This window comes from Gavia stellata, chromosome 2 (genome assembly GCF_030936135.1).
Source record: "Gavia stellata isolate bGavSte3 chromosome 2, bGavSte3.hap2, whole genome shotgun sequence".
In the NCBI taxonomy this organism is placed as follows: Eukaryota; Metazoa; Chordata; class Aves; order Gaviiformes; family Gaviidae; genus Gavia; species Gavia stellata.
In genome coordinates this window covers 10,175,971-10,197,782 of record NC_082595.1, presented here as the reverse complement: position 1 = coordinate 10,197,782, position 21,812 = coordinate 10,175,971, and the positions used below count along the sequence as shown (strand labels likewise).

The following is a 21,812-nucleotide window of genomic DNA, read 5'->3' as shown; positions in this document are numbered from 1 at the left end:
AATCTTGGGGTAAAGTTAAACTTTTGTGTTGCTTCTTTTGTCATGGATGAAAGTGTGGAAAAGAGGAGAAAGTCTTTCACACACGTAGAAAAATATGTATGTTCTCATTCTTTTTCTCCTCTTTTCTGTTGTTTTCTCTCCCTGCCATTCCATAGCAAAAGCATGAATAAATGTAAAAATGTAATATTAGAAAAAGAATTAGTGGTGATTATGGCATGAACAACTTTTATTTTTACCAAGTCAGTTTAAACCCAGTAATTCTGAAGTCCTATGCAAGCTGCGGGGCTCAGAAGGCACGGCAGTGCTCTGGCTCTGCCTTTGCCCTGCTGAACAGCTATGTAACGCATCATATTTAAGGCAAGCGGTTTCATCTTAAGAGTCTGCATGGACTGACTGCTTCTCACGCATGCAAGGTCCTGCTCGTCAGGCACTTCTGGCAGGACCAGGGCCTTTGGTCTCATCGATGCAGGGCGGCAGGTCGCTTGTGTCCAGGCAAGCTCAGAGTCAGTCACTGCCCAGGGGGACAGCCTGCTTCAGTGGGCTGAGGGCTGCTGCTCTGCTGGCAGTGACTGATGAGCCATGTCTTGCTACTGTGGCATGGCACGCTTGTCTGTATTTTGAATGCATCTTTGGGTAAGTGTTTAAAGTGCTTATGCAATATAGTGGTCACTATAGCAGTTCTTGTTCCCTTCTCTATGAGCATTGCTTCCATTTGCTCCTGTTCGTTTACCTGGGATCCTTTTTCATCGTCTTCTAGAAGGTGGCAAGGGTCATTCTGACCTACGAAGTCCGCTTGTGGCTTATGGCAGAAACCATGTGGATTAAGAGATCTAAATTGTCATTTTTACCATTGGACTCAAGCTGTTTGAATTCCCTCTTAGTATTTTTAATATGCTTAGTTTCACCACAACCAGTGAGATTTTTTTTTTTCCCCTTCAAAACCAAGTCTTGTCTTAGCCAGGGGGATGGAGGGCAAGAAAACTCCACATTATATTATTCAAATTAATTTTTAAAGTATCAAGGTTTTTCTGCCTTTGATAAGTTATTTTTGATATACCTGGGAATATAGAAAACCTGTTCCTAGGCAATGAAAAATACTTTCTTCTTTTATTGTACTTTTTAAAGGAATTTTGCCTGATATGGAGAGTGTTTAAAAATAGCTATTAAAGACTGTATTTTGGAAAAATACAAAACTTATCCAAATAAGTAAAAAAAAAAGAGAGAAAACAAAACAAAATCAGTCAAAACTTTGCAGATGCCCAGTGGGCTGGATACTTATTTTTTTCTTCTACAAAGATTTTGTTAGAACTCATACATTTTCCAGAATTTCTGTACAATCTTTTAAGTTGAAATGTCTCGACTTTGCATTTTTCCATAAGTTATCAAAGGTGGCTTTCTAGAGTTAAGCCAAATTCTGTGGCATGTGCAAGAGATGCAGTAACTTCTTGATTTGTTTTGTGCAAATTATGTTTTGTAATCTGTAAGCTTTTTTATACGTACAATATTTGGAAACATGAGTCCTATTTTGTATTTTTTAACTGAAACTGTTATTTTTGGAGCTGTAACTTTCTTAGTCTTTGATGTGAAGGAACTGGTGTGCCAATGTAATGTAGAGTATTGATAAATCCTTATGTAATGCAGCAAGGCATAAAAAACTCTCTTGAGTTCTGAAGTTAAAGGGACAAATACATCCATATTTAACTAACAAAACCCACTTCTTCAAAGAGAGAAACAGATCCTTAAAATATCCTGCTAATATGAGGTAATTTCCTTCCCCTTACTGAACTTGCTAATTAGTTTTTAGTCCATCTCCCCTAATGTTGCTCATGAGCTTGGAGCTGTGATACAGAAGTATTCAGTACAGGCAGAACTGGTGATGGGCACTAAACCATTTGATCTTCCCTAGTTTTTGCTTGTTTTTCAGACAGCAGATGGAGAGTAGTCACCACCATGCAACTTGAGACAGACTCTGAAATGAGACTTTACTGAAGTTTAAAAAAAAAGAAAAAAAGAAGCTTAATCTCAGATGTGGCTCTTTAAATATTTAATGTATTAATACAAATCTGCTTGAAAAGCAAGTTGTGGTCCCTGTAATTATTTCCTCCTGAGGTAGCAGATCCAACTTGCTCTGTGGGCATAAGTATGTAGTGTATTGTGACAATGAGGGCAATTTCCTGTTTCATAATGAAACCGATTCTGTTTTGAGTGAAATTAAGACATTTCCCCGCCCCCCTTTTCTTGCAGGAGGAAAACTGTGGTCTTACATCAGTAAGTTCTTAAACAGAAGTCCTGAAGAGAGCTTTGAAATTCCTGAACCCAGAACAGCCAGTTCAACTAAAATTTACCTGGAGCAGCCGACACCTAGTCCTAAAGAAATTGGTAGCAGCACTGATTCCAGAGACAGCTACGGGGAGAGCATGCTGAAGGTGGCCCCACTGAAGACCAGCCTAACGCTGAGCTCTCAGGATGACAGCAGCAACCAGGAAGATGGCCAAGAGAGTTCGAAGTGGATGGACTCGGGATCCAGCTCAGAAGAAGAGTGCACTACTAGTTATTTAACATTATGCAATGAATACGGGCAAGAAAAAATGGATTCTGGCTCTCTAAATGAGGAACCGGTTGTTAAACTGGAGAGTGAAGGTCTAAATACCGAAAAGAGAAGTTGCTTACAGAAATGCAGTGTTGTTGGCAGTGATAGCTTCACCACTCAGATTGCATCTCAGGAACGGAAGCTTTTCATTGATGATACTGAGTCGGAAATAGCTAGCCCTACTAGGATATTGGACTCATTAACTAAATCAAAGAGCAGCCCCATGGAACTCTTCAGGATAGACAGCAAAGACAGCACTAGTGAGATCCTGGGCCTTGATTTTGGAGAAAAATTATATAACCTGAAATCAGAGCCTTTGAAGCTGTTGTTTTCTGTCCCAGATCATGACAGAAGCTTCGATGCCCTAGAGAGCAAAATGGGTATGATAGCTCATGACACCATAAGCAGGGGTTCAAATGACTCTGTGCCAGTTATCTCCTTTAAGGATGCTGCTTTTGATGATGTAAACAGCGTTGATGAAGGAAGGCCTGATCTCCTAATAAACTTACCGGGTATGTCTGATGAAACAGAAGAGGCAGCAGTGTCAAGGCCAACGAAGTTTACAAAAACTGATAGGGACATGTTGGAAGTAAAGTTATTGGAAACACCTGATGTCTTACAATTAAATAATTCTGCAGAGCCATGCAAAGCATTTGATCAAGAGCCAAATCATGTGGCGCTGGAAGTGGGTGATCCTTCCCGCAAGGAAGCAAATGGACAAAGTGGTGTCACTCAGGGAGCTCTTGGGTTGCTCTTTACATCTGACCGAGAGGTAGGTAGTTCAGAAGATGGGGCTCTGTTTCAAGGGCTTGGAGCCTGCTCCTTAAACATGACAAGCAAAGAAGAAAGTTTATTTGTTTCCAACTCGCTCTCAGGTGCTCAAGATGTTAGCTTGGAAGGAGACATGTTAAGAAATGAAGCAGTGTTGCTGTTTTCCGATCAAACTGAAGATGTTGGGAAAGAAGAAACAGACTCGGCTTTGTTACCAGCAGCTGAAAGTAAAAAGACAGTACCAAAGAGGGAAGACAAAATAGTCGTAGCAGGGGAGAAGGAAATACATCAAATTTTTCAGGACCTCGACGAAAGATTAGCGATAACCTCCAGGTTTTCTATCCCAGAGGATTGCATTCAAAGATGGGCAGCTGAAATGGTTGTAGCCCTTGATGCTTTACATAGAGAAGGAATTGTGTGCCGCGATTTGAACCCAAACAACATCTTATTGAATGATAGAGGTCAGGAACTTTTGCAAATGCATTTCTTTTTATTCGCTGTTGCTTCCAATTAACTGAGTAGGCGTTTTATCTTGTAATTAGTATCTTCATTTCCTGTCTAGAGCTTCATTATCAGTGCAGCAAATTCACCCCCAGTAATAGCTTCTAGTACTTAATGATGCCATTATTCTTAATGATACTGTTTTTAGCTACAAAAGGAGTAATTACAGTTCACTTCTGCAGAAAATGGAAGGGAAAAATGTTTTGATTTCTCCTGTCGTTTTGTTTTTAGGACACATTCAGCTAACGTATTTTAGCAGGTGGAGGGAGGTTGAAGATTCCTGTGACAACGATGCCATAGAGAGAATGTACTGTGCCCCAGGTTAGAGCAATCACCTACAATGTTTCACTTGGAAAGTAGATTAGCAGCTTTCATTTTCTCACGGAGCCTCTGTAGCATAGAGCTTGACATAATGCAATATTTGAATTTTCTTTGCTTTTTCCTGAATGTCTTAAAAAGCTCAAGGGCTCATAACTGCTTTATTGTTGAACTGTGGTGGTATTTGTTAGATAATTTCCATAAAGTGTAATTGTATTGAATGTCTTGTTTAAACAAATTTAAGGAATGTTTTGTTTTCTTGCAGATATTTGCTATGTGTGAGTACATCTTGATAACTGAAAAGAGCAAATAAGGAAAAAGGCAGACTGAAAAGATGACACTAAGTCTTAAATACAAAAATTTATACATGCAAAGAACATGGGGGAAAAAAACCCATAGCAGTTTAAAAAATACAACCCTGATAGGCTCAGAGATGCCTCTGACATTTTTGATGAGCTACAGTGGGCTTTGAAATAGTTTAGAGAACTCTTTTCTTAGAACTGCTTTCATCAATCATGAGGGTGATAAAATCAGTATCTCTTGGGTTTTTAAAGCAAGGATGGCACTTGAAGCTGAGCCTTCCCTCTTTTCCTTTTTCCAATTTATTTTCTGCTAATATAGTGGTCAAATGGTAGTGACAGTGAAAAATCAGGTGTTTTACTTAAAACTTCATATTTTAAAAATTTCATAGCTAGCTTAACTACTTTTAGAGTTGAAATGACTACTGGGAGACTATTCAGATTTTCAGTTTCTCTTTTTTTGTTCTGAATCTGAAATGCCAACATGCTCTTTCTGCTGAGTGCGTGGTCTGGCTAGGCATTGCGGCTTGGCATGCAGGTAGTCCTCAAGCTCAGAGTCTGCAAATGTGCTCAGAAAAATTTAGAATAAGAGTTAGCAGCAATGGAAGTTCTGAACTTAGTTTGGCATCAGGTGTTTATTCTGTGACTTAGTCCCACAACTGAAATACAGTAAGGAACTGCTCTCTGTGAATAAAAAAGGTGGTAGGATCTCAAAAAAAATTTGAATGCCAGCCTCTTGAGATAAATAAAATCTTTTCTATTCAGGTGCAAGTCAAAAGGGCAGGTATTACAGAAAAGAGTTCTTTTTACTTATCAAAGCAAACCCAACACCTGTGTTCTACCCTTACCCCACTTTAACTCAAGAACAAGAAAACTGGGGAATCCCAGGAATTCTTGTGGTTGTTAAATAGAAACGTGTCCTGGTTGCCAACGTGCATGGCGTCCTGTTAGAAAGGCGTTTTCCTGCCTCCCTAACCCAGCCTCGTACAAAGTGCTCCCTAGTTGAGTAGTAGCAAAGATGGAAGTGCAGCCTTTTCCCACCCTGTCATCATTAATGAGCTGTGAAAGTCAAAGCTTAATTTTTCTGTATTTTAATGAGGATCCAAAGAGAGGCTTTTTTTTGCCCCCTAAGCCCCAACCAGCCAACTCCTGTAGTAATTAAGTGTTTAGGGAGCAGTTGAAATAATATTTAGAAGTCCCCAAATGCAAGAATAAAGTTTTCAGCACCATCATTATTTCCACCTCACAGCACAGGTGTGGTATCCATCCAGGCTTTTCTTGGTTAAGTTGCCCTCTCCTCTCCACCCCCTCTGCCCTAGCCCAAGCTGCAGTTTGCTTTGTGTGTCTGTAACTGGCGAGCTACAAGATGAAGACTTGCCAATGCAAATATTAGATATGTGCAAGATGGTTCAATTGATACTGCTCTGTGATTCTTACCTTTCATATTTCTTGATCTTAATGTTATCTCTGCAAAGTGTACTCTTATTTTAATGTAGCTATTTCATGCTAATTTTTGCATAGGAGAGTAATATTTGGCATAACTTAGCAGTACAAAATATATTTTGGAGCCAAGTGTCATTCTATTCTGAGCAATGATTTAATACCTGTACCTTCAGTAATGGGATATAGCTGAGTCCAAAGCAGCTTGCTTAGGGCTACTGCAGCTGGTAAATCTTGCTGTAGAACTTTTGAGCACTATTAAAAAAATAATCATGTTAGTGGGATTTCTTTAGGCTCCGATGTTGCAGGACCCCCCCCTTATTTGGATGATAATTTTCATTTCAAGGCGTGTACCTTGTCCTTGGAACCTATGTCTCCCCTTTATCATGATAGTATTGCTCCTCAAGCTGCTTCTTGGAATAGGGATTTTGAAATTATATTTGTGCTTCAGTTCAGTACACTAAGAGAAATTGGCAAATTAATTCTTTCATTAAGTTGCTTTTTAAAACTGATCATAAATGTTGCTCACAGCTTGCTTTTTTTCCTGCTGAAGGAAGGGCTGCTGTTTTGTAGAGGTGAACAAGTGATCTTCACAAAATTTCGTCAGGTCTTATGATTTCTTATCATAATATGATAAGTGACTAAATAATGTGACTCAAAGTGAGTCTTTATCTTGCTTTGAATTTTCCTGGCATTTCCAGTATTGTGTGCTGTGTTGCCCTACCTCTGGGTATTCAGCCTTCCCTCTCCTTTTCTCTCCTAACTGAAGGATGCAGTGAAACTTGGCTTGTAAAATTATGTCTCCATGTGTTTAGCTTGGTGTGTGTTTTCATCAGAGTTTGGGATAGAATAGGATTTGTATATGATAACTTGTATGTTACGTGATTCCAACATTTTGTTATTTAAATGCACTCGTTAAAAGTATGCAAGAAAGGGAAGATGTCTTCATCAAAACACTGTCTTTTAGGGTCTGGTGTTGGAGGCTGAGAACAGATGATAAGTCTTGGGATGCAGTTCTTTTTCTACACTGATTTTTGAGGAGCAAGTTTTGGAGGCAGAAAAAGGAGAGGATGAATGTGAAATTTAAACAGATTGCAGGATATCTTCAATTTAAAATTGACAGGAAATTGTATTGCAGAGTTATGTGAAATATGTAAAACTGTATTTGGGACAATTTTATCTTTTTAATTGGTAGGGTTTCAGGTGTTACACTTTTACAGCACGAGTTATAAAGTGCTTAGCAGTAAAGTGCCTGAGGACATATTTAAATTTTAAGTTGCTTTATTGGTTGAAGGAAAACATGAAGTCTAAATTCTACAATTTATACATCAGAATATAATTCCTGGAGGGGCTAGGGATAATAATGTATTAATGTTGAAGCTTTTCAGACCCAGGGGAGAATAGAGGTCCAACTACGTGGAACTTGCTTGCAGGTTCTATTATTTTGTGTTTGAGGCTTTCAGTACCCCAGGTTGTAACCTTGTATTAAAGCAAAGCAAGGTAACATTGGTACAGAAACAGTGATCAGATCCTTGCCATGGTGAATATCAAGGACTTGCTCAGCTCTTCTTACTCTACAAAAAGCGGAGCAGCAGTGTGACTGCGTATGTAGAAAAGAGATTATGCAGTGTATATATAAAATGATAGAACAAATGTAAATATTATAAATGGAGAAGTGTCAAAAAGATGAGGGAAGAGATGGTTTAAAAAGCTGCATTCCATTCCCTGCTAGCAATATAATTAGTTTTGTATGAAATAGCAATTGTCATTTTATATCGTGCATAAATTAAAAGCAGGGCTAAATTTGTTGCAAGAAGTGGCACTTCTCCACTATTGGCGGCAGGTGGCATTGTACCATTAATGGATTTTGCTGTTGCACTTGCTGGCTCTAATTTGCCTAACTTCGCAGAAGAACTGGAGCTGGAAGATGCAGTTTATTTGTAATGATTTGCGTATCAAGAATTGTACTCGCAAGCTCAGAGTCGTGGTGTGTTATAGTGCCGTTGAATCTGTTGGTAAAGCTGGATAACTCTCTTTACTCCTGCACAGTTTTACTCAATTAAAAAAAAGTTCATGCTGAACCAACTACTGCAACAACAAAGCTATCTGCAGATGCTTAAAAGTAACGCCTGTGCTATACTTTGATTAATGGCCAAACTAAATCTTTGCTGTTCACCTATGATAAGTCAAATGTTGTTTCTCTAACCCACAAGGGAAACGATGGATTATAAATCATCCCCTATAAACTCAACACCACTTTAAGTAAAACTGTGGGGGTTTTGGCCAAGAATAACGTATTTGCTTTTAAAGAAGAAATTAAGCACTTGTAACTGAGACTTTCTGCTGCATTAATATGATTAAGGTGACTAATGTGAGGTTTATGTGTTTTTTTTTCTTTAACTTTCCTCTTCTCTATAGTAATTCTTGTTTTCTGAATGTTTTAAAGTGTGCTAAGCAGCTGATGTCTGAATACAAATTTATTAGCGGATCAGATGAGAATGATTCACTTCTGTTTAAACAGCCCTTTGCTCTCCATGCCCCCTGAGAACTCTTATCACATATTTGTCCAAAAAACCCCACAAAAACTAACAAAAAATCCCTCGCATTATCCACCTGCCTGGTGGCTGATAGTATCAGCAATGTATCTCTTTATCTCTTGGTTAATGTGCCTTGGTATTCTGAAGGGGGGAAAATTCCAGTAACAGATCCAATTTACATGGACAGAAACTTGAGCAAATGCCAGCCTAGCAGGGGGGCCATTATTCTGCTCTATAAATAAGTTTAAAAAAGAAACAAACACACGTACAAACCTGTGAATCAACATGTTTTGGTCTAATTGAGGGAAAAGCAAGATAGATGAATTTTGAAATGCAAATGATCACCTTCTGTTACTTAAGTGTCGGTTTTGCCAACTTTGTGATCTTAAATATAAAGACTTATTACCGTTTAAATGGAGTAATAATTCTATTCTTGATAGTCATGATTTTTAAAAATCAAATAGGTAGCTTTTTTAAAAAAGCCCCTTCATGGCATGCTTAATACCCGTGAGAAAGATGAAATTGTCTACAGCCACAGCCTAGTCAAGACTGTCTTCAACTACAACAGATTAAGTTGAGGATTTACTCATAAATAGAAATCTTTTAGGTACTTTTTCAGTCTAACCTGTGAAGTTTTATGTTGTAGAAGCGGCTTGCCGGTCAAACATCTTGTGTAAATATGATGTGTGAATGAGATGTTTTATTTCCACTCTCCGAGTTCTTGTTCCAGCAGCGGGGATGTGTTCTGTCGCATCCTTGTAGTATTTTCGGAGGACGAGATTTCAGAACTGGGCTGCTTCTGTAGTCTTTTTTCTTTCTTGTCCAAACAATGAGTTTTCACCGGACTGTATTTATTAAAAACTGGAGACTTGCTTGTTGAGATCATAAAGCCAAAGGAACTTAGCTTCATAGAAAATGTAAGTAGGAAACTGGCCATCAGTAATGCATCATATTATTCTGATGCTTTCATAAGCTGTATGCTATAACCAAGCCTTATTTACACAAACTAGCCTTCACAGAAGCCCGCACATAAATATATGGTATATTTGGTTTTATCTAACGTGTTACTAATTGTACGCAATGCAAAACCTAAGCAAAAAGAAGGCTTTATGGGTAAAGGATTTTGTTCCAAAAAAGACTAAAATGTTTCAATGTGCAACCTGATTTTTGTACTCTCAAATGAAGATGTCACTTCTGCTCTTAGACAATTGAAAATACAGATGCAAAGTGCTGCTGATAAGCTAAAACATATGGCATGAAAATAAAAATTGCTAGGTTGCTATTATTAGCCTGTATGCTATAATTTTTATTTACTGAATAAGGAAAAAATTGTTTGCCTGTGTTTACCAAATAGATATTTGATGCTGGAAAACCTGCATATTATTTGTGTATGTGTTTTTCAGTAGGAGTTTGCAGGCACTCATTAAATGTGCTATTCTGTATTATAGTAATTTAATTTGAGTAGATTGTTTAAGAAGCAAAATAACTGTGGTAGATTAAAGTGCCATTGACCTTGAGAGGTGTCGAGGGGTGGGCTGGTCTCGTGGTTACAGTGTAAGACTGGACTTCCTAGATTTTATCTCTGAGACTGTCCTAGCTTTTTGTGTAACATTAATGTCTCAGGGTAATTCTAAAAAGGAAAGGAAAAAACAGGGCAGGTGAATGAGCTTTGAGCAGCAGAGACAGAAGGATAGGCTAGCTTGATTTGAAAAGCCCTTGCATTAGGAAACAGGACTAAACATTACATGAAAATATATGGCTGGCATGAATAATGAGGAGGGGTCTGGAGCTGCAGAAAAAGTACTGATTATCGTGAAGCTGGGAGTAACAACTTTACAACAACCATTTGGAGTGGTACAGCTCTCCAAAGACACCTGAGTGTCCCACAGAAAGCAATGACTACTGATTGCTCCCAGAATAGCAAGATGTCATGAACCTGGAGTAGGTGATTGAAAGCATAGGTTTGGGGAGAGAAATCAGGTATTTTCTGGAAATAATCTGATGTGGTTTGGTACTCAGGCTTGTTGTAAGTACACTACATGTTTCAGGTGAAGTACATGTTCTTGTGGTTTTTCACAGACTGTAGCTAGAATAAGCAGTAAGATGTATTGAAGCTGTTGATTTGTGAAAATCTGGTATTTTAGTCTGGCTGACATAAAAGCCAGTTAATAATTCTGGAAGAAACTGTAGTTTACCTGTGTGGTGTGGTTGTTTTTATATTTATTTTCTTTTTTTATTTTGTAATAATTATTATTATTACAGATGGGGCTAAAACTTGAAGATAGTGTAGAAGATGCCTTTTCAAAATAAATGGAGCTAGCTGAAAGGTTAATTAGTGTTTGCTTTGTTTTGATAACAGCAGTAAAAAGCTTCCTTGTCTCTTTTGTCACCTGATTATTTTAGAGGAAGTTTTAATTCCATCTTGGGCTGGTAAAAAGAAGAAAGAACACAGTTCCCTCTATTTTTTTTTTCTTTTAGCGACATGAGGAAATTTCTTCCAAAGAGGAACGTAGATGCTGATATGTTTTTGAATACCTCTAAGATGAAACTTCCTATTTTCATACTCCATTTGATCTTAGCAGATGTTCATTGGACTTGCCTCACTACTTTATTGTTTAAAGACCATGATAAACTTTTTATACTTAACTATAGATGGTTCAATACTGTGTTTTATAAATTGCTAAAGCATTTTAGGCAAAGCATTATGGCCAGATTGCTTGTGTGATGTGTTATTTAGAGACTGTATCTTATGATATCTTGGCTGACTGAGTCTGCCTAGAGTAAATTAGCTTGGACTAATTTTACTTGGTTCTCTGCAAATGCTTCTTTACATATAAAGATATTAAAATATGATAAAATAGTAAGCTTTTAAAATTAAATGAGTGTAAGGTAAATAGAATTTCTGAAGCGACTCTAATGGTTTTTCTTGCAGTACTGTTTTTGTCTTAATGGCCACAGAAAGGGAAAACATTGTGTCTGATGTTTTCAGGATGTTTGACAAGTCCATTTCCTCCTGAACGGTTTCAGACACCTGATGGTAGTTCAGATGGGTCTCCTTGTTTTCTTATCGGTGCAGAAACGATACTTGAAGGTATGCTGTTTCTGCTTGAAACACGGGGTAAGGGAAAGGGCCTCCTCAGGTTTTGAAATTCTTACCAATCCACCAAGAATCAAATGGGTCCCTTCTTAATTCCAGGAAAACCACCTCAATGCAAAGCCCTTCCTGACTCTTAAGTGTTCGGAGAAGCAGTACTTCCACCTAGAGCCTATTGTGTGCTGACTTCAGATGCATTTTTTTGGATGTTACAGTTTATCCTACAAAGTTTTTGATTTGAGGTTTTTGTTCTTGGTGATTTGCATGCCTCCTGGCCTGAGTTGCACAGTGAAAATCTAAGTCCACCTTTAAGCCTGGCTAGTGTTTGTGTGTGCTGGTCGGGAGACGTTATTGTCAGCCCTGGAGGAAACTATTTGGGAGACAAAGCTTGAGGTGTGGTAGTAAAACCTTTGAAATCTTTCAGCCCGAAGGGTATATTTCAGGTTAAGGTGCTGTAGGAAGAACGAGAAAATCAGCCTTGGTGTTACGGTTAATAACTTTATTGAGGATGTGTGTTCAAGAGAGGTGAAGTTCTGCTTTTTTACTTTAGAACTGGCACTTCTGTTTAAAAATACAGAGCATTGTCAGCTACATATCCCTTATGAGGAAGTAAGGTATTATTGTGTATAATGCAAATATTGAGATAAGTATGGAAACCATAAAGAAATGGCCTTTCAGTTGAGACCAGCTGCTCTGGAAGGAGGACAGTGCTGGGTAGTGAAGGTGTTTACCTGTACCATCTGTCTCTATCTGCACCTGATAGTGTTTTACAAATCTCCTTCTTTTCAGTTACCCCAATGGTTGCTGTTGAAATTGCTTCTGTGCAGGAATTTAGCATTGCTCTTGACATGCGCTACTTGCTGCTAGATGTCGTATGGGCATGCATCGGGAAGGGAGAAAGAAAAAAGCTCTCTCTTTTAATGAAGTTGCAGTAAAATTGGAAGAGCTACTGATTTCTTTTTTCCACCTTACTTTTTTATTCTCCAGTATAAAACGATTTTGTATTGAGAATGATACGATTATTTTTTTTCTGCAAATTTTGTACTGCTAGTTCTAGAAACACCAACACTGTGCACATGTGCGCGCATTTATGTTTGTACAAATGTGGATAAGGTCCTTGATTTCAAGGTTCATGAAGTAAAGAATTGGCACAAATATCCCTATGTTATTCGCTTAAGCTTATGGGTCACTACCATTTATTGTCTAAATTACTTTGCTGATGGATTGAGATGAAAATGTTTTCTTAGTGAAGGCAGATATTGTAGTTCAGCTTTACTGCAATATTAAAGCTTAAAAAAAGCATATGCCCTGTGTGGTATATTACATTAGCTAGCTACTCTGTATCACTTGAAAGCACTTCATAATCTATAGTTTCTAAATTTTCCCATGATGTGTAGTCGAGATAAAATGCAGTAATATTGATGTGATATCCTGAACTTATTATGATCAGCGTATTGCATCAGAAGTAATGTGACCTGTTTGAAATAAGGGAATGTAAACAACACATGTTTATTTGTAGTATTCACAATGATTTTTTTTTTTGTTTTGTTTTTTAAGGAAAACATTTATTTTAATCTGAAGTAAGGAAACTTTGGGACCTAGGGAAAGCAGCAGGAAAGCAGACATTGGCTGATAGGAGAAAAGTTGAGCTAAAATTTAGATTTTGTAAAAAAGGATACTCAGGTGTTCCCCTCAGCTGAGTTTTTCCATTTTCTGTTCTGTGTTGATTCAGATGACTTGTCGTGCAGTTTCTGCTGTGTGCATCAAAAGCCAGGCAGAGCCCTGTAGCCCAGGGAGAAATCTGTGTTACTTGACTGTTCTCAGTTTATCCTACTTGTGTCATTTTGGTCCTGGTCAAAAGTGGATGGAAGAGTTCAGTGCTGCTCTTTTAAGAGATCTGCAGTGACATTTATTTTGACTTGGCATATGTTGAAAGTGTTCTTACAGTTGAAAATATGAGCTTGGATTTTAGAGAAGTGGACTCTAGTTTATTTTTTGACTCTTACTCTGTGTCCATTTTCTTCATCAGTTAAGTAAGTGAAAGAAGGCAGCGTAACTTTGATGCTTCAAAGAACTGGATCAGCATCTGTGATTGCCAACATAAAAGAAAACAATACCAAAACTCAGAAATGAATTTTTTATAATATTTCTTTTCCCTGTGCTCAGAATGATGGTTTTTTCACCTTTAGATTTTTTTTTTTATATTGGGCTGTAACTTAAGAGGCCCATCCCAACTGAATGTCTTTGGGGAAGAATGGATTATCTCCTTTTGTGGCAGCATTCTAAAATTTAAGAGGTGTCAATATGGGGAAGTTAATGGTAGTATAGGAACTGAGAATGTAGCAGTCAATCTTAATGAACTCTTGGCTTTACTGTCCTTATTCTGGAATAAGTGTGGAATTTAATTTAAAAATAAAAATCTTCACTTGTTTGGAAGAAAGCTCTCTTAGTCTAGAATATCCACAGGATTAAAGCCACATGGGAAAGAAAACTCTGCTCTAAAGAAGCCTAAAGTATTTGGGTTTCGATTTTACTTTCTGTTAATATTATTTTCTTTTTGAATGTACATTATTGGAACATACAGCACTAGGAAATCACAATCAGACTGGAAAGGCATTTCCATTCAGTAGGTTTCACTGAGAGATGCTATGAAAACCTTTCGCCAGCTGGTCCATGTGGCCTGAGTTTGGGTTTTTTTGTTTTCTTTTTTAAAGGATAGTTACCTAGGTGGTCTGCCTTTCTGAAGGGATGTAAAATTAAATTGCAAGAACAGATTTTAATTTTTAAACAAATTCTCTCAATTTACCATAATTTCAACTTCATCTGGATGCTTGCCTGGGATCTTAAAACATTTTAAAAATGCATGTAATTATGCTGATACCGTCTCTCATGTGGCTGCCTTTATATCTTTGTAAAAGTTTCTCGATGCTGATAGAAGTATTAATCTGTAAGGAATGGAATAAATTCTGATATGCGGCACACTTATAGTGATGTATTGGGCATTCATGCCATTAACTATAAAAAACTTTACAATGTGAGGGACGTCCTACCTGAAGAATCAATGTCTGAGCCATCTTCCTTGTTGCTCCTGCAACAGCAACCTCAGCCTAGTCCTATAAGGTGCTGGGCGTCTTCCAGCTTGTGTGGCAGCTGCCCGAGGGGGCAGCCCTCTGCACATCGCCCTGCTCAGCGTGTGTGTGCACCTCTGCATCTGGGGAGGTCTGGGGCTACCGCCTTCCTTTCACTGCCCCAGAGTGTGACTCATCTGTAGTTCTCCTTGGCCATGCCCATGCTAAGCTCTATAAAATGATGAGCAAGATTTTTCGAACATGCCACAATGCTTTTCACAGCAACGACTATGTGACTTATATGCTAATTGTTGTCCTCTGCTGGGAAGCTGGTGTGGCTTTTGCTACCAGAGCTATTTTAGTGCAGCTTCTGCATTTTTTTGACAGTCAAAATGAAGATTTCATCTTCATTGCAATCTGTTTTTCTGCCTGTTTTAGAGCAGACAGTGTGGTGTGTTTGTGTTTAATAATTTTTGTAGTTTAAAGCCTGAGTCAGTGAAGGCCAAGTTTTCTGCATGCATCATGCTATTGAATACGTGAATTTGTATGGCAAGGGACTCTATAACTCCCATCTCACCTCTTCACTGTCTCTTGTGCATAGACAGCAATAAGAGAGTGTTGGGTGCTGGCTGGATGCTAGGGAAAACAACTTTTTTTACCGAGGTACAATTTGGGTTGAGCTGTAGCAATACACAGTTGCTGTCTCTGATTATGCTACATGAAGTAGATTCAGCATCTCTGTCTGGTTCCCAACAGACAAGAGAGGCTATTGTGAAAACCCTCCCATGATGATCCCAGCAAAGGGTGTCGGTTAGCCATGAGACAAATCCTGCCCTCTAAGACAAAATTAACGCATGCAGTAGACTATTATAACCTCCCTTGTGCTGCTTTTATGGATGCTTCAGGCCACTCTGGTCAGTCCAGCTCTTCTGACCAGGGTAAATTCTCTAAATATGTTTTCCTTTACTGTCTGTTACTGTCCAGTTTTAGTCCAGTATAGAAGAATCCTAACTGTAATGCCTACAAGTCTTGAAAATGCCTATGTATGCACAGAAAAGGCAAATTATGCGTGAAATGTATAGTGTTGCTGTGTTTGAACAATTCAATCTGTAGGTGGCTAAAGGGCTAACTAAATTGCAGGCGTAATGAAAGCTCTGTGGTATTTAGTATATGTTCTGTCAGCATTAAACAGTCACCTTGTAAATATATGTTAATTTTGAAGGTGTAACTGACCTTTTAAATATTAATTGAAATGTCTTGTGTTTAGAGGTTGGTGCTATCCTGGAAGAGACAGAAGCCTGTGACTGGTGGAGCCTGGGTGCCATTCTTTTTGAACTCCTCACCGGGAAGGTAGGGCTGGGGGCAAGTTACTCAATAAAACTGACCTCTTGGCCAGTAGCTTCTCACAAGTGCTGTGCCCAGTTTTGATTTCCTTGCTTGTCTTTCTCAGATGTGCTTTGCCAACCTGAGTACCCTCAATTTGCTTGGTCTGCATGGGACCAGAGAAATGAAACATACTCAAACTTCAGCAGAACAACTTGATAAAGCCGTATCAAACTCAGAAGTGAAAAAAATAACCAAAAACCATGCTGCTCTCTTAACCACAGTGAAATCAAAGTTCTTTAACATTCCTTCTGTACATTTCCAAAATTTTTGCCCCAATAGGTTCAGTATTATTTCCTGGGACAGTGTAGAAGCTGTATGTTGCTGTTACACATTAATTCGAAATTTTGAGACAAAGAGTGCTCAGCCAAATCAAACTGGTGATTAGTTGACAGCTCTGCATGAAGAAAGCAAAGTCCACCAAATTCCCAGACTCTTCAAGTTTGAGCGATAGCTCACAAGCACTAAGACATAAATGGTCTAACACCGTATCTCCATGGGGACAGTGCCTGTAGACATTCCTCCCAGAATCAGTATTTCATACTAGGAAGCACTGAAATTTTAGCTGTGTGTGTTAATTTGCATGTATACTAGGAGATAATCCAACACTACAATTTTTTAATTAAGAAATATATCTGCCTGCTTTGATTTTTTTTTTGTCTTTTTCTTCTCCAGACTCTGGTTGAGTGCCATCCATCAGGAATAAACACTCACACTTCTTTGAGTATACCAGACCATGTATCAAAGGAGGCCAGATCACTGATTCAGCAGGTAATTGAGGGGAAAACTTGTTTTCTATAGGTACACGTGACAAATACTTATCTACCTAAGTTGTTCTAGTGAAGTAGATGTAAAAACAGAAAAACAGAAAGCTGCTGATAAGAATGTGCATGGGTCTTTTGTCAGGACTGATGAATTTTGCCCAGCTGTCTTGTTGCATCTGGAAACTTGGACTTCTGCTGCCAGGTGTCTCTCTAGAAAACCAGAGTGCTTTGCTGTTTCTTCAAAGAACAAGTTTGGTCAATGCTGAGTGCTTTGGAAACACCTGCTGGTGATGCATGAACATTTTAGGAATTCTGTGCTAAATGTTCATGGAAACATTTGTAATGAATTGAATTAAACCAAAAAACGTTGATGCCAATTCAGCAAGATGGCTCTAAGTACTATGAAACCTGTAACACACTGATTAGAAGTTATGACCTTGCTGTGGTTGAAAATCTGTAGCTGTCCTCCAGGAAACCTTCTGGATGCTATTTATTAAGAAAAGTACTTTAAATTGTGAATACAATGACTTCTGTAATAAGAAGATAACTGGTAGGTTGGACAAAAGGCAGAGTAGGAAATCTGAAAATACCGTTCAGACTGATAGACCATTTTCAAACTAATGGGAGTAGTATTGACTGCCGGTTTTAGTTTATTCTTAGCTTCATTCTCTCCGTCATGACTACCTAAACTTGTAGTACAGGATCTTGAATTTCAGGTAATGCTATCTTCCTTCTAGTTAATTTTGACCTAACTGAGGAAGTGGAGCCTGGATCTGACCTATTCCACTTGAGCAGAATAAGTGATATATATGAACTGTATTGTTGGGCTTTGAAGAGCATCTTGCTAGTGGATGCATAAATAATGGTATCACTTAGATGTAGATTCAAACAGAGCACAGTGGAAAAAGTAGTTTTTGAAGAAAATGAAGGAAAGAGATTTTGAAAAAGACCCAGTGACAGATTGATTTCTGTGCCATTACTGTGAAACGATTAATGGATATGGAACTAGATGTTTGGACCTCCTATTTTGACTAAGTGACATGAAGTCACTGGAGGTGAAAGCATGTGTCTGTGTGTTTCTGGCAACGGTTGAAAGGAAAGTGACTAAAGAAAAGTCCCATTGTTGTATAATCTGCATTTATATTGTTAGATGGTAGCAAATTGTTACCCTCACCCACAGGTGCTACAGGATTCAAGTGGCTAAGGGAAAGCAAAACCACACTTGATGAAGGGAATTCCTCCCATTAAGACTGGAAGTGAAGACAAATGAAGTCGTCCAGTCCACTTCTCCCTGCCAATGTATTACCTATTTTCAAATATAGCAAAGAGTGGCTCTTTTGCCACTTGCAGTTTAAGTGGCAAATATATCTCTGCCACTCGCAGATATATTACAAGGCCACATCGATTCAGAGAACAGTCACCCCAGTGCATGTTAAGTTAAGCCTTCCAGTGTAGGGTTGTGACTCATCTGGTGGAGGTTTGGCTATATGAGCTAGTAAATCACATTTTTGTTGTGTGACTATCCAAGGAAGCTGCCATTCATTGTTGAGGAAGCCTTGTCAGGAAAAGGAAGAAAGCTCTCTTGGCATGGATAGCAATTTGTCATTGCGACTTTCCTTCCCCCCACTGCCAAGGATAAACAGGTCAAAGCATCACAGAATAACTCTCTGGGATCAATGTTCAACTATATAGAAAACTGTGTCAGATGTTGTCTCCTGCTGTGGCTTCCAGTGCAGGTGACTTCATTGTAAACACCTCCTTCATTTAGCCGGCTTCTAAGAAAACAGAGATCTGTTTATTTCTGGTGAAAGATTAAGTTCTTATTTTTATGTTGGTTTGGTATTTTGCACCCAGCATTTTTTTCAGGCACCTCCAGGCTTTACTACCAACAAAATACGCAACATGACTTTTCAATAGGTATCTATTGCAGTTTGTATTGCATCTGCTTTCTAAAATTAAAGTTCTTCTGGAAGGACAAACTCCAGAAAATAAGTGTACGTGCTTACTTTCCCCCTGCTGGTGCTGGTTGTATTTCAGCAGAAGGTGGAGAGACCCTGGCTGCATCTGTTTCTGCTGGCTTGTGGAAGATAGCAGAGCAACACTATTCACTGTCACTGAGCTACCTTTACCATGTGACATTATGACTGCAAATAGCAGAGCCATCTTAAAATGTGTAAATTCCTATGTTTATGGATGTAGACTCACTTCAGTGTTGAGTGCATTAAGATATGAATACACATTGTTCCAAGTGACAACTGGGAGAAGTTATCCTATTAGCTGTTGCAGAAAAAGCAAGAAAGAAACCATGCCTTTGTACTGGCTGTAATTGAATAAACAGTTCTCTAAAACGGCAAAATATTTTTGTGTGTCTTTATTAGTCTCTTTGGAGTATTACCTTTGCATTCCCTTTTATATGGATTGGTATCTTTAAACAGATGTAAATATTGTGATTTCCTTTTCACATGAATTCAGCATGTGACGTACAACTATAAAGCAAGCGAGGTGCTGAATTTTAGGAAATTTCCATGAAGCCATTACACTGTTTTGTTTCTTTCACTGGGGTTTAGATTTTTCAGTTTTAGTCCATTTGTAGGAATCTTTAAAACTTTTTTTTTTTTTTAGGAAATAGAGAACTGGCTGTAATATCCTGGTATTTTAGGACCAACTCACAATTTATGAAATGGAAAGTTACAGACCACTGTCCCCGATGTAGCTGTAATGCAGTGGTGTGAGGAAAGGTTAACGTGAAGCAAACGCAGTGTCCAGAGTTCTACCAATGCAGGCTCTGACTGCTGCTCTCTCTCTTTTTTTTTTTTTTTTTAAATGAGGTTGCACTTAAAATGAAGTCCCAATGTGCAGTGCCTCAGGGAATTGCATGCTGTGATCAGTAGTCTCAGAAGACTGTAACACTGAGACTCAAGGAAAGGAAAGTCGTCTTCCATTTACTGGATTTTAGGAATTTCAAGTATGCTTTTGCACTCTTGAAAGTAATTCATAGAGCAGGAAAACAGTAGGATGTCCCTTACCTTAGACCTTTCTGGAACTTTTAAGCAGTTGTTTTTGTTCTTACTCACTGAATCATATATATATTTTTCTTTTTATATCAAGCTTTTGCAGTTTAATCCTGCGGAGCGTCTTGGTGCTGGCGTTGCTGGTGTTGAAGACATCAAATCTCATCCATTTTTTGCCCTTATAGAATGGGCAGATCTGCTGAGATGAGAGATGCGTGCCCTCTGAACAAACTCAGGTCAAGTGGACAAGATTCTCTGGCACAGAAGCACCCCAACTTGCTTCCTTTGGATGTCCCAAACCATTTGGATGTGATGACTAAAGGACGCTGGAGCAATCAGGTCAAAAGTGAACACTTCTAACAGGAATCACTGGTTGTACAGGGTGCTAGCTTGTTTTATGGCAACTGGTTGCTACGTGTGTGTAAGTCTTTTCACCAAAGGGTGGTTTGTGATGAAACTCCGGGGCAGCATGTTTAGCACTGCCGGCTTGTTGACTAAGTAGAAACAGGCATGTGCTCCTAGTGCTTTGTCTGATGATGGAAGTGTCTATAGACTGTGCCAGTTGAAAATATCTTTTGTAGTGTCAATAGACCATTTCCCTATGCTAAGTGCAGCTCTGGGAGGCGGGAGGAGGAGGGAGCAAGTAATTTATTAATGGTATATGCTGAATAAAATACTAAAATGCTTTATGCAAAAGTTGACATGTTAAAAATAATATATCCATTAAAAATTAAGAAAGCTGTTGCATAATACTGTGGAATGTGTCTTGAAAATGGCATATCGTTTTCCACTGTGGAAAGAGCATATAAAAGGCAAATAATGCTGTCAAATGTACTTTGTTGGCTGGCAATGTCTGTTTAAAACTCTTGACTCCGTTGTATTTGATGAGCTACATGTTAAAGTCACTACAGAAAGGGAAATCTTTTCCTCAGCCGGATAAACACTGCTTTAGCACTCTAACAAGGAGCAAGAAAACATGATGCTAAATAAATGTATAAATTAGAAAAGGAAAAACTCTTCTCTCATCACTGCAGCCACCACTTTATCACTTAATGAACCTTACTTCCTCTAAGTGTCCTATTTTTAGCTGCTATTTCAGGAAAAAACCTTTCTGCTCGTGCTCTTCTGCTTGAGGAAGCTTCTGAAGTCTCCTGTTTGTTTGTTAATAGTCTTAATAAATCAAAGAAAGCCTTCACCCACTCCGCTGCTTGAACAGGAAGAAGCCTGGGATTTGCTCATGCCAAATGACTAAGTGACATCTCTGAGCAAACCCTAGTGGGTAAGACTTGGGCGTGAGCCAATTAGCTGACCTGTTTGTTTGTTAAAAGGTCTGGAGAATGGGAGAAGAGTGTAAGACATGCAGAATATTTTGCTGTGCGCTGCTGTTGCTGCTAAGCAGCCATGCTTGTATGGGTTCCTGACGTACAAATGCTGTACACTGCGATGCTTGTACAGATCATGGATCTGTGGGTTTTTTCCTAAATGTTCCCTTTTCTCTCTTTTTTTTTTTTTCCTTTTTCTTCTTCTCCCCAGCTTTATCCGGAGAACAAAGGGCAAATTCCTTTGGGAAAGTGAGGTGACAGCAATGATTATTGAATTTACAACTCAAAAAAAAAAAAAAAAAAAAAAAAGTATCCCTCCATTGGTATTTTAGCAGTGTATTTTATGGGCACTCCCAAAAGTGCATCTGCACAGTCTCCATCTGTTAGACACCAGGTCGGTGTATTCAAATAAAGTGGAAAAGGAAAATGCTTCACTTAAACAAAGGAAATCTGGAAACTTTTTTTTCCTTTTTAAATTATTCCACTCCCCTCTTTTTTTCTTTCTTCCCTTTCTTGTGATCACCAGGCCAGCATAGGGGCTGTAACAACACCGCAGGTTGTAACCAGGTCACTAGTATCACTGCCTACGGAGTGCTGTCCAAGATTACATCACTCTCAGAAACTGTGTTTCAACCTACCACCCTCTGGCTTCATAACAGGAACTCCCTCAGGTGAGCCACAGGAACAACTTCCTGCGCCGAGCGGGTCGGAAAT

General features: G+C 38.7%; 1 protein-coding gene across 5 annotated transcripts in view; it reads left to right on the top strand.

Annotated features, from left to right (window-relative positions):
- RPS6KC1 (ribosomal protein S6 kinase C1) overlaps positions 1–21,290 on the top strand; it is a 90,766-nt gene extending 69,476 nt beyond the window's left edge. For all 5 annotated transcript variants that reach the window (XM_059828226.1, XM_059828239.1, XM_059828234.1 and 2 more), the window contains 5 exons: positions 2,245–3,822; positions 4,094–4,183; positions 15,886–15,968; positions 16,677–16,772; positions 19,874–21,290. In XM_059828226.1, coding sequence (XP_059684209.1) covers positions 2,245–3,822; positions 4,094–4,183; positions 15,886–15,968; positions 16,677–16,772; positions 19,874–19,984 — 1,958 coding nt within the window. In that variant the 3' untranslated portion in view covers positions 19,985–21,290. The remainder of the gene's footprint in view (positions 1–2,244; positions 3,823–4,093; positions 4,184–15,885; positions 15,969–16,676; positions 16,773–19,873) is intronic.
- Positions 21,291–21,812: the final 522 nt, after the last annotated feature.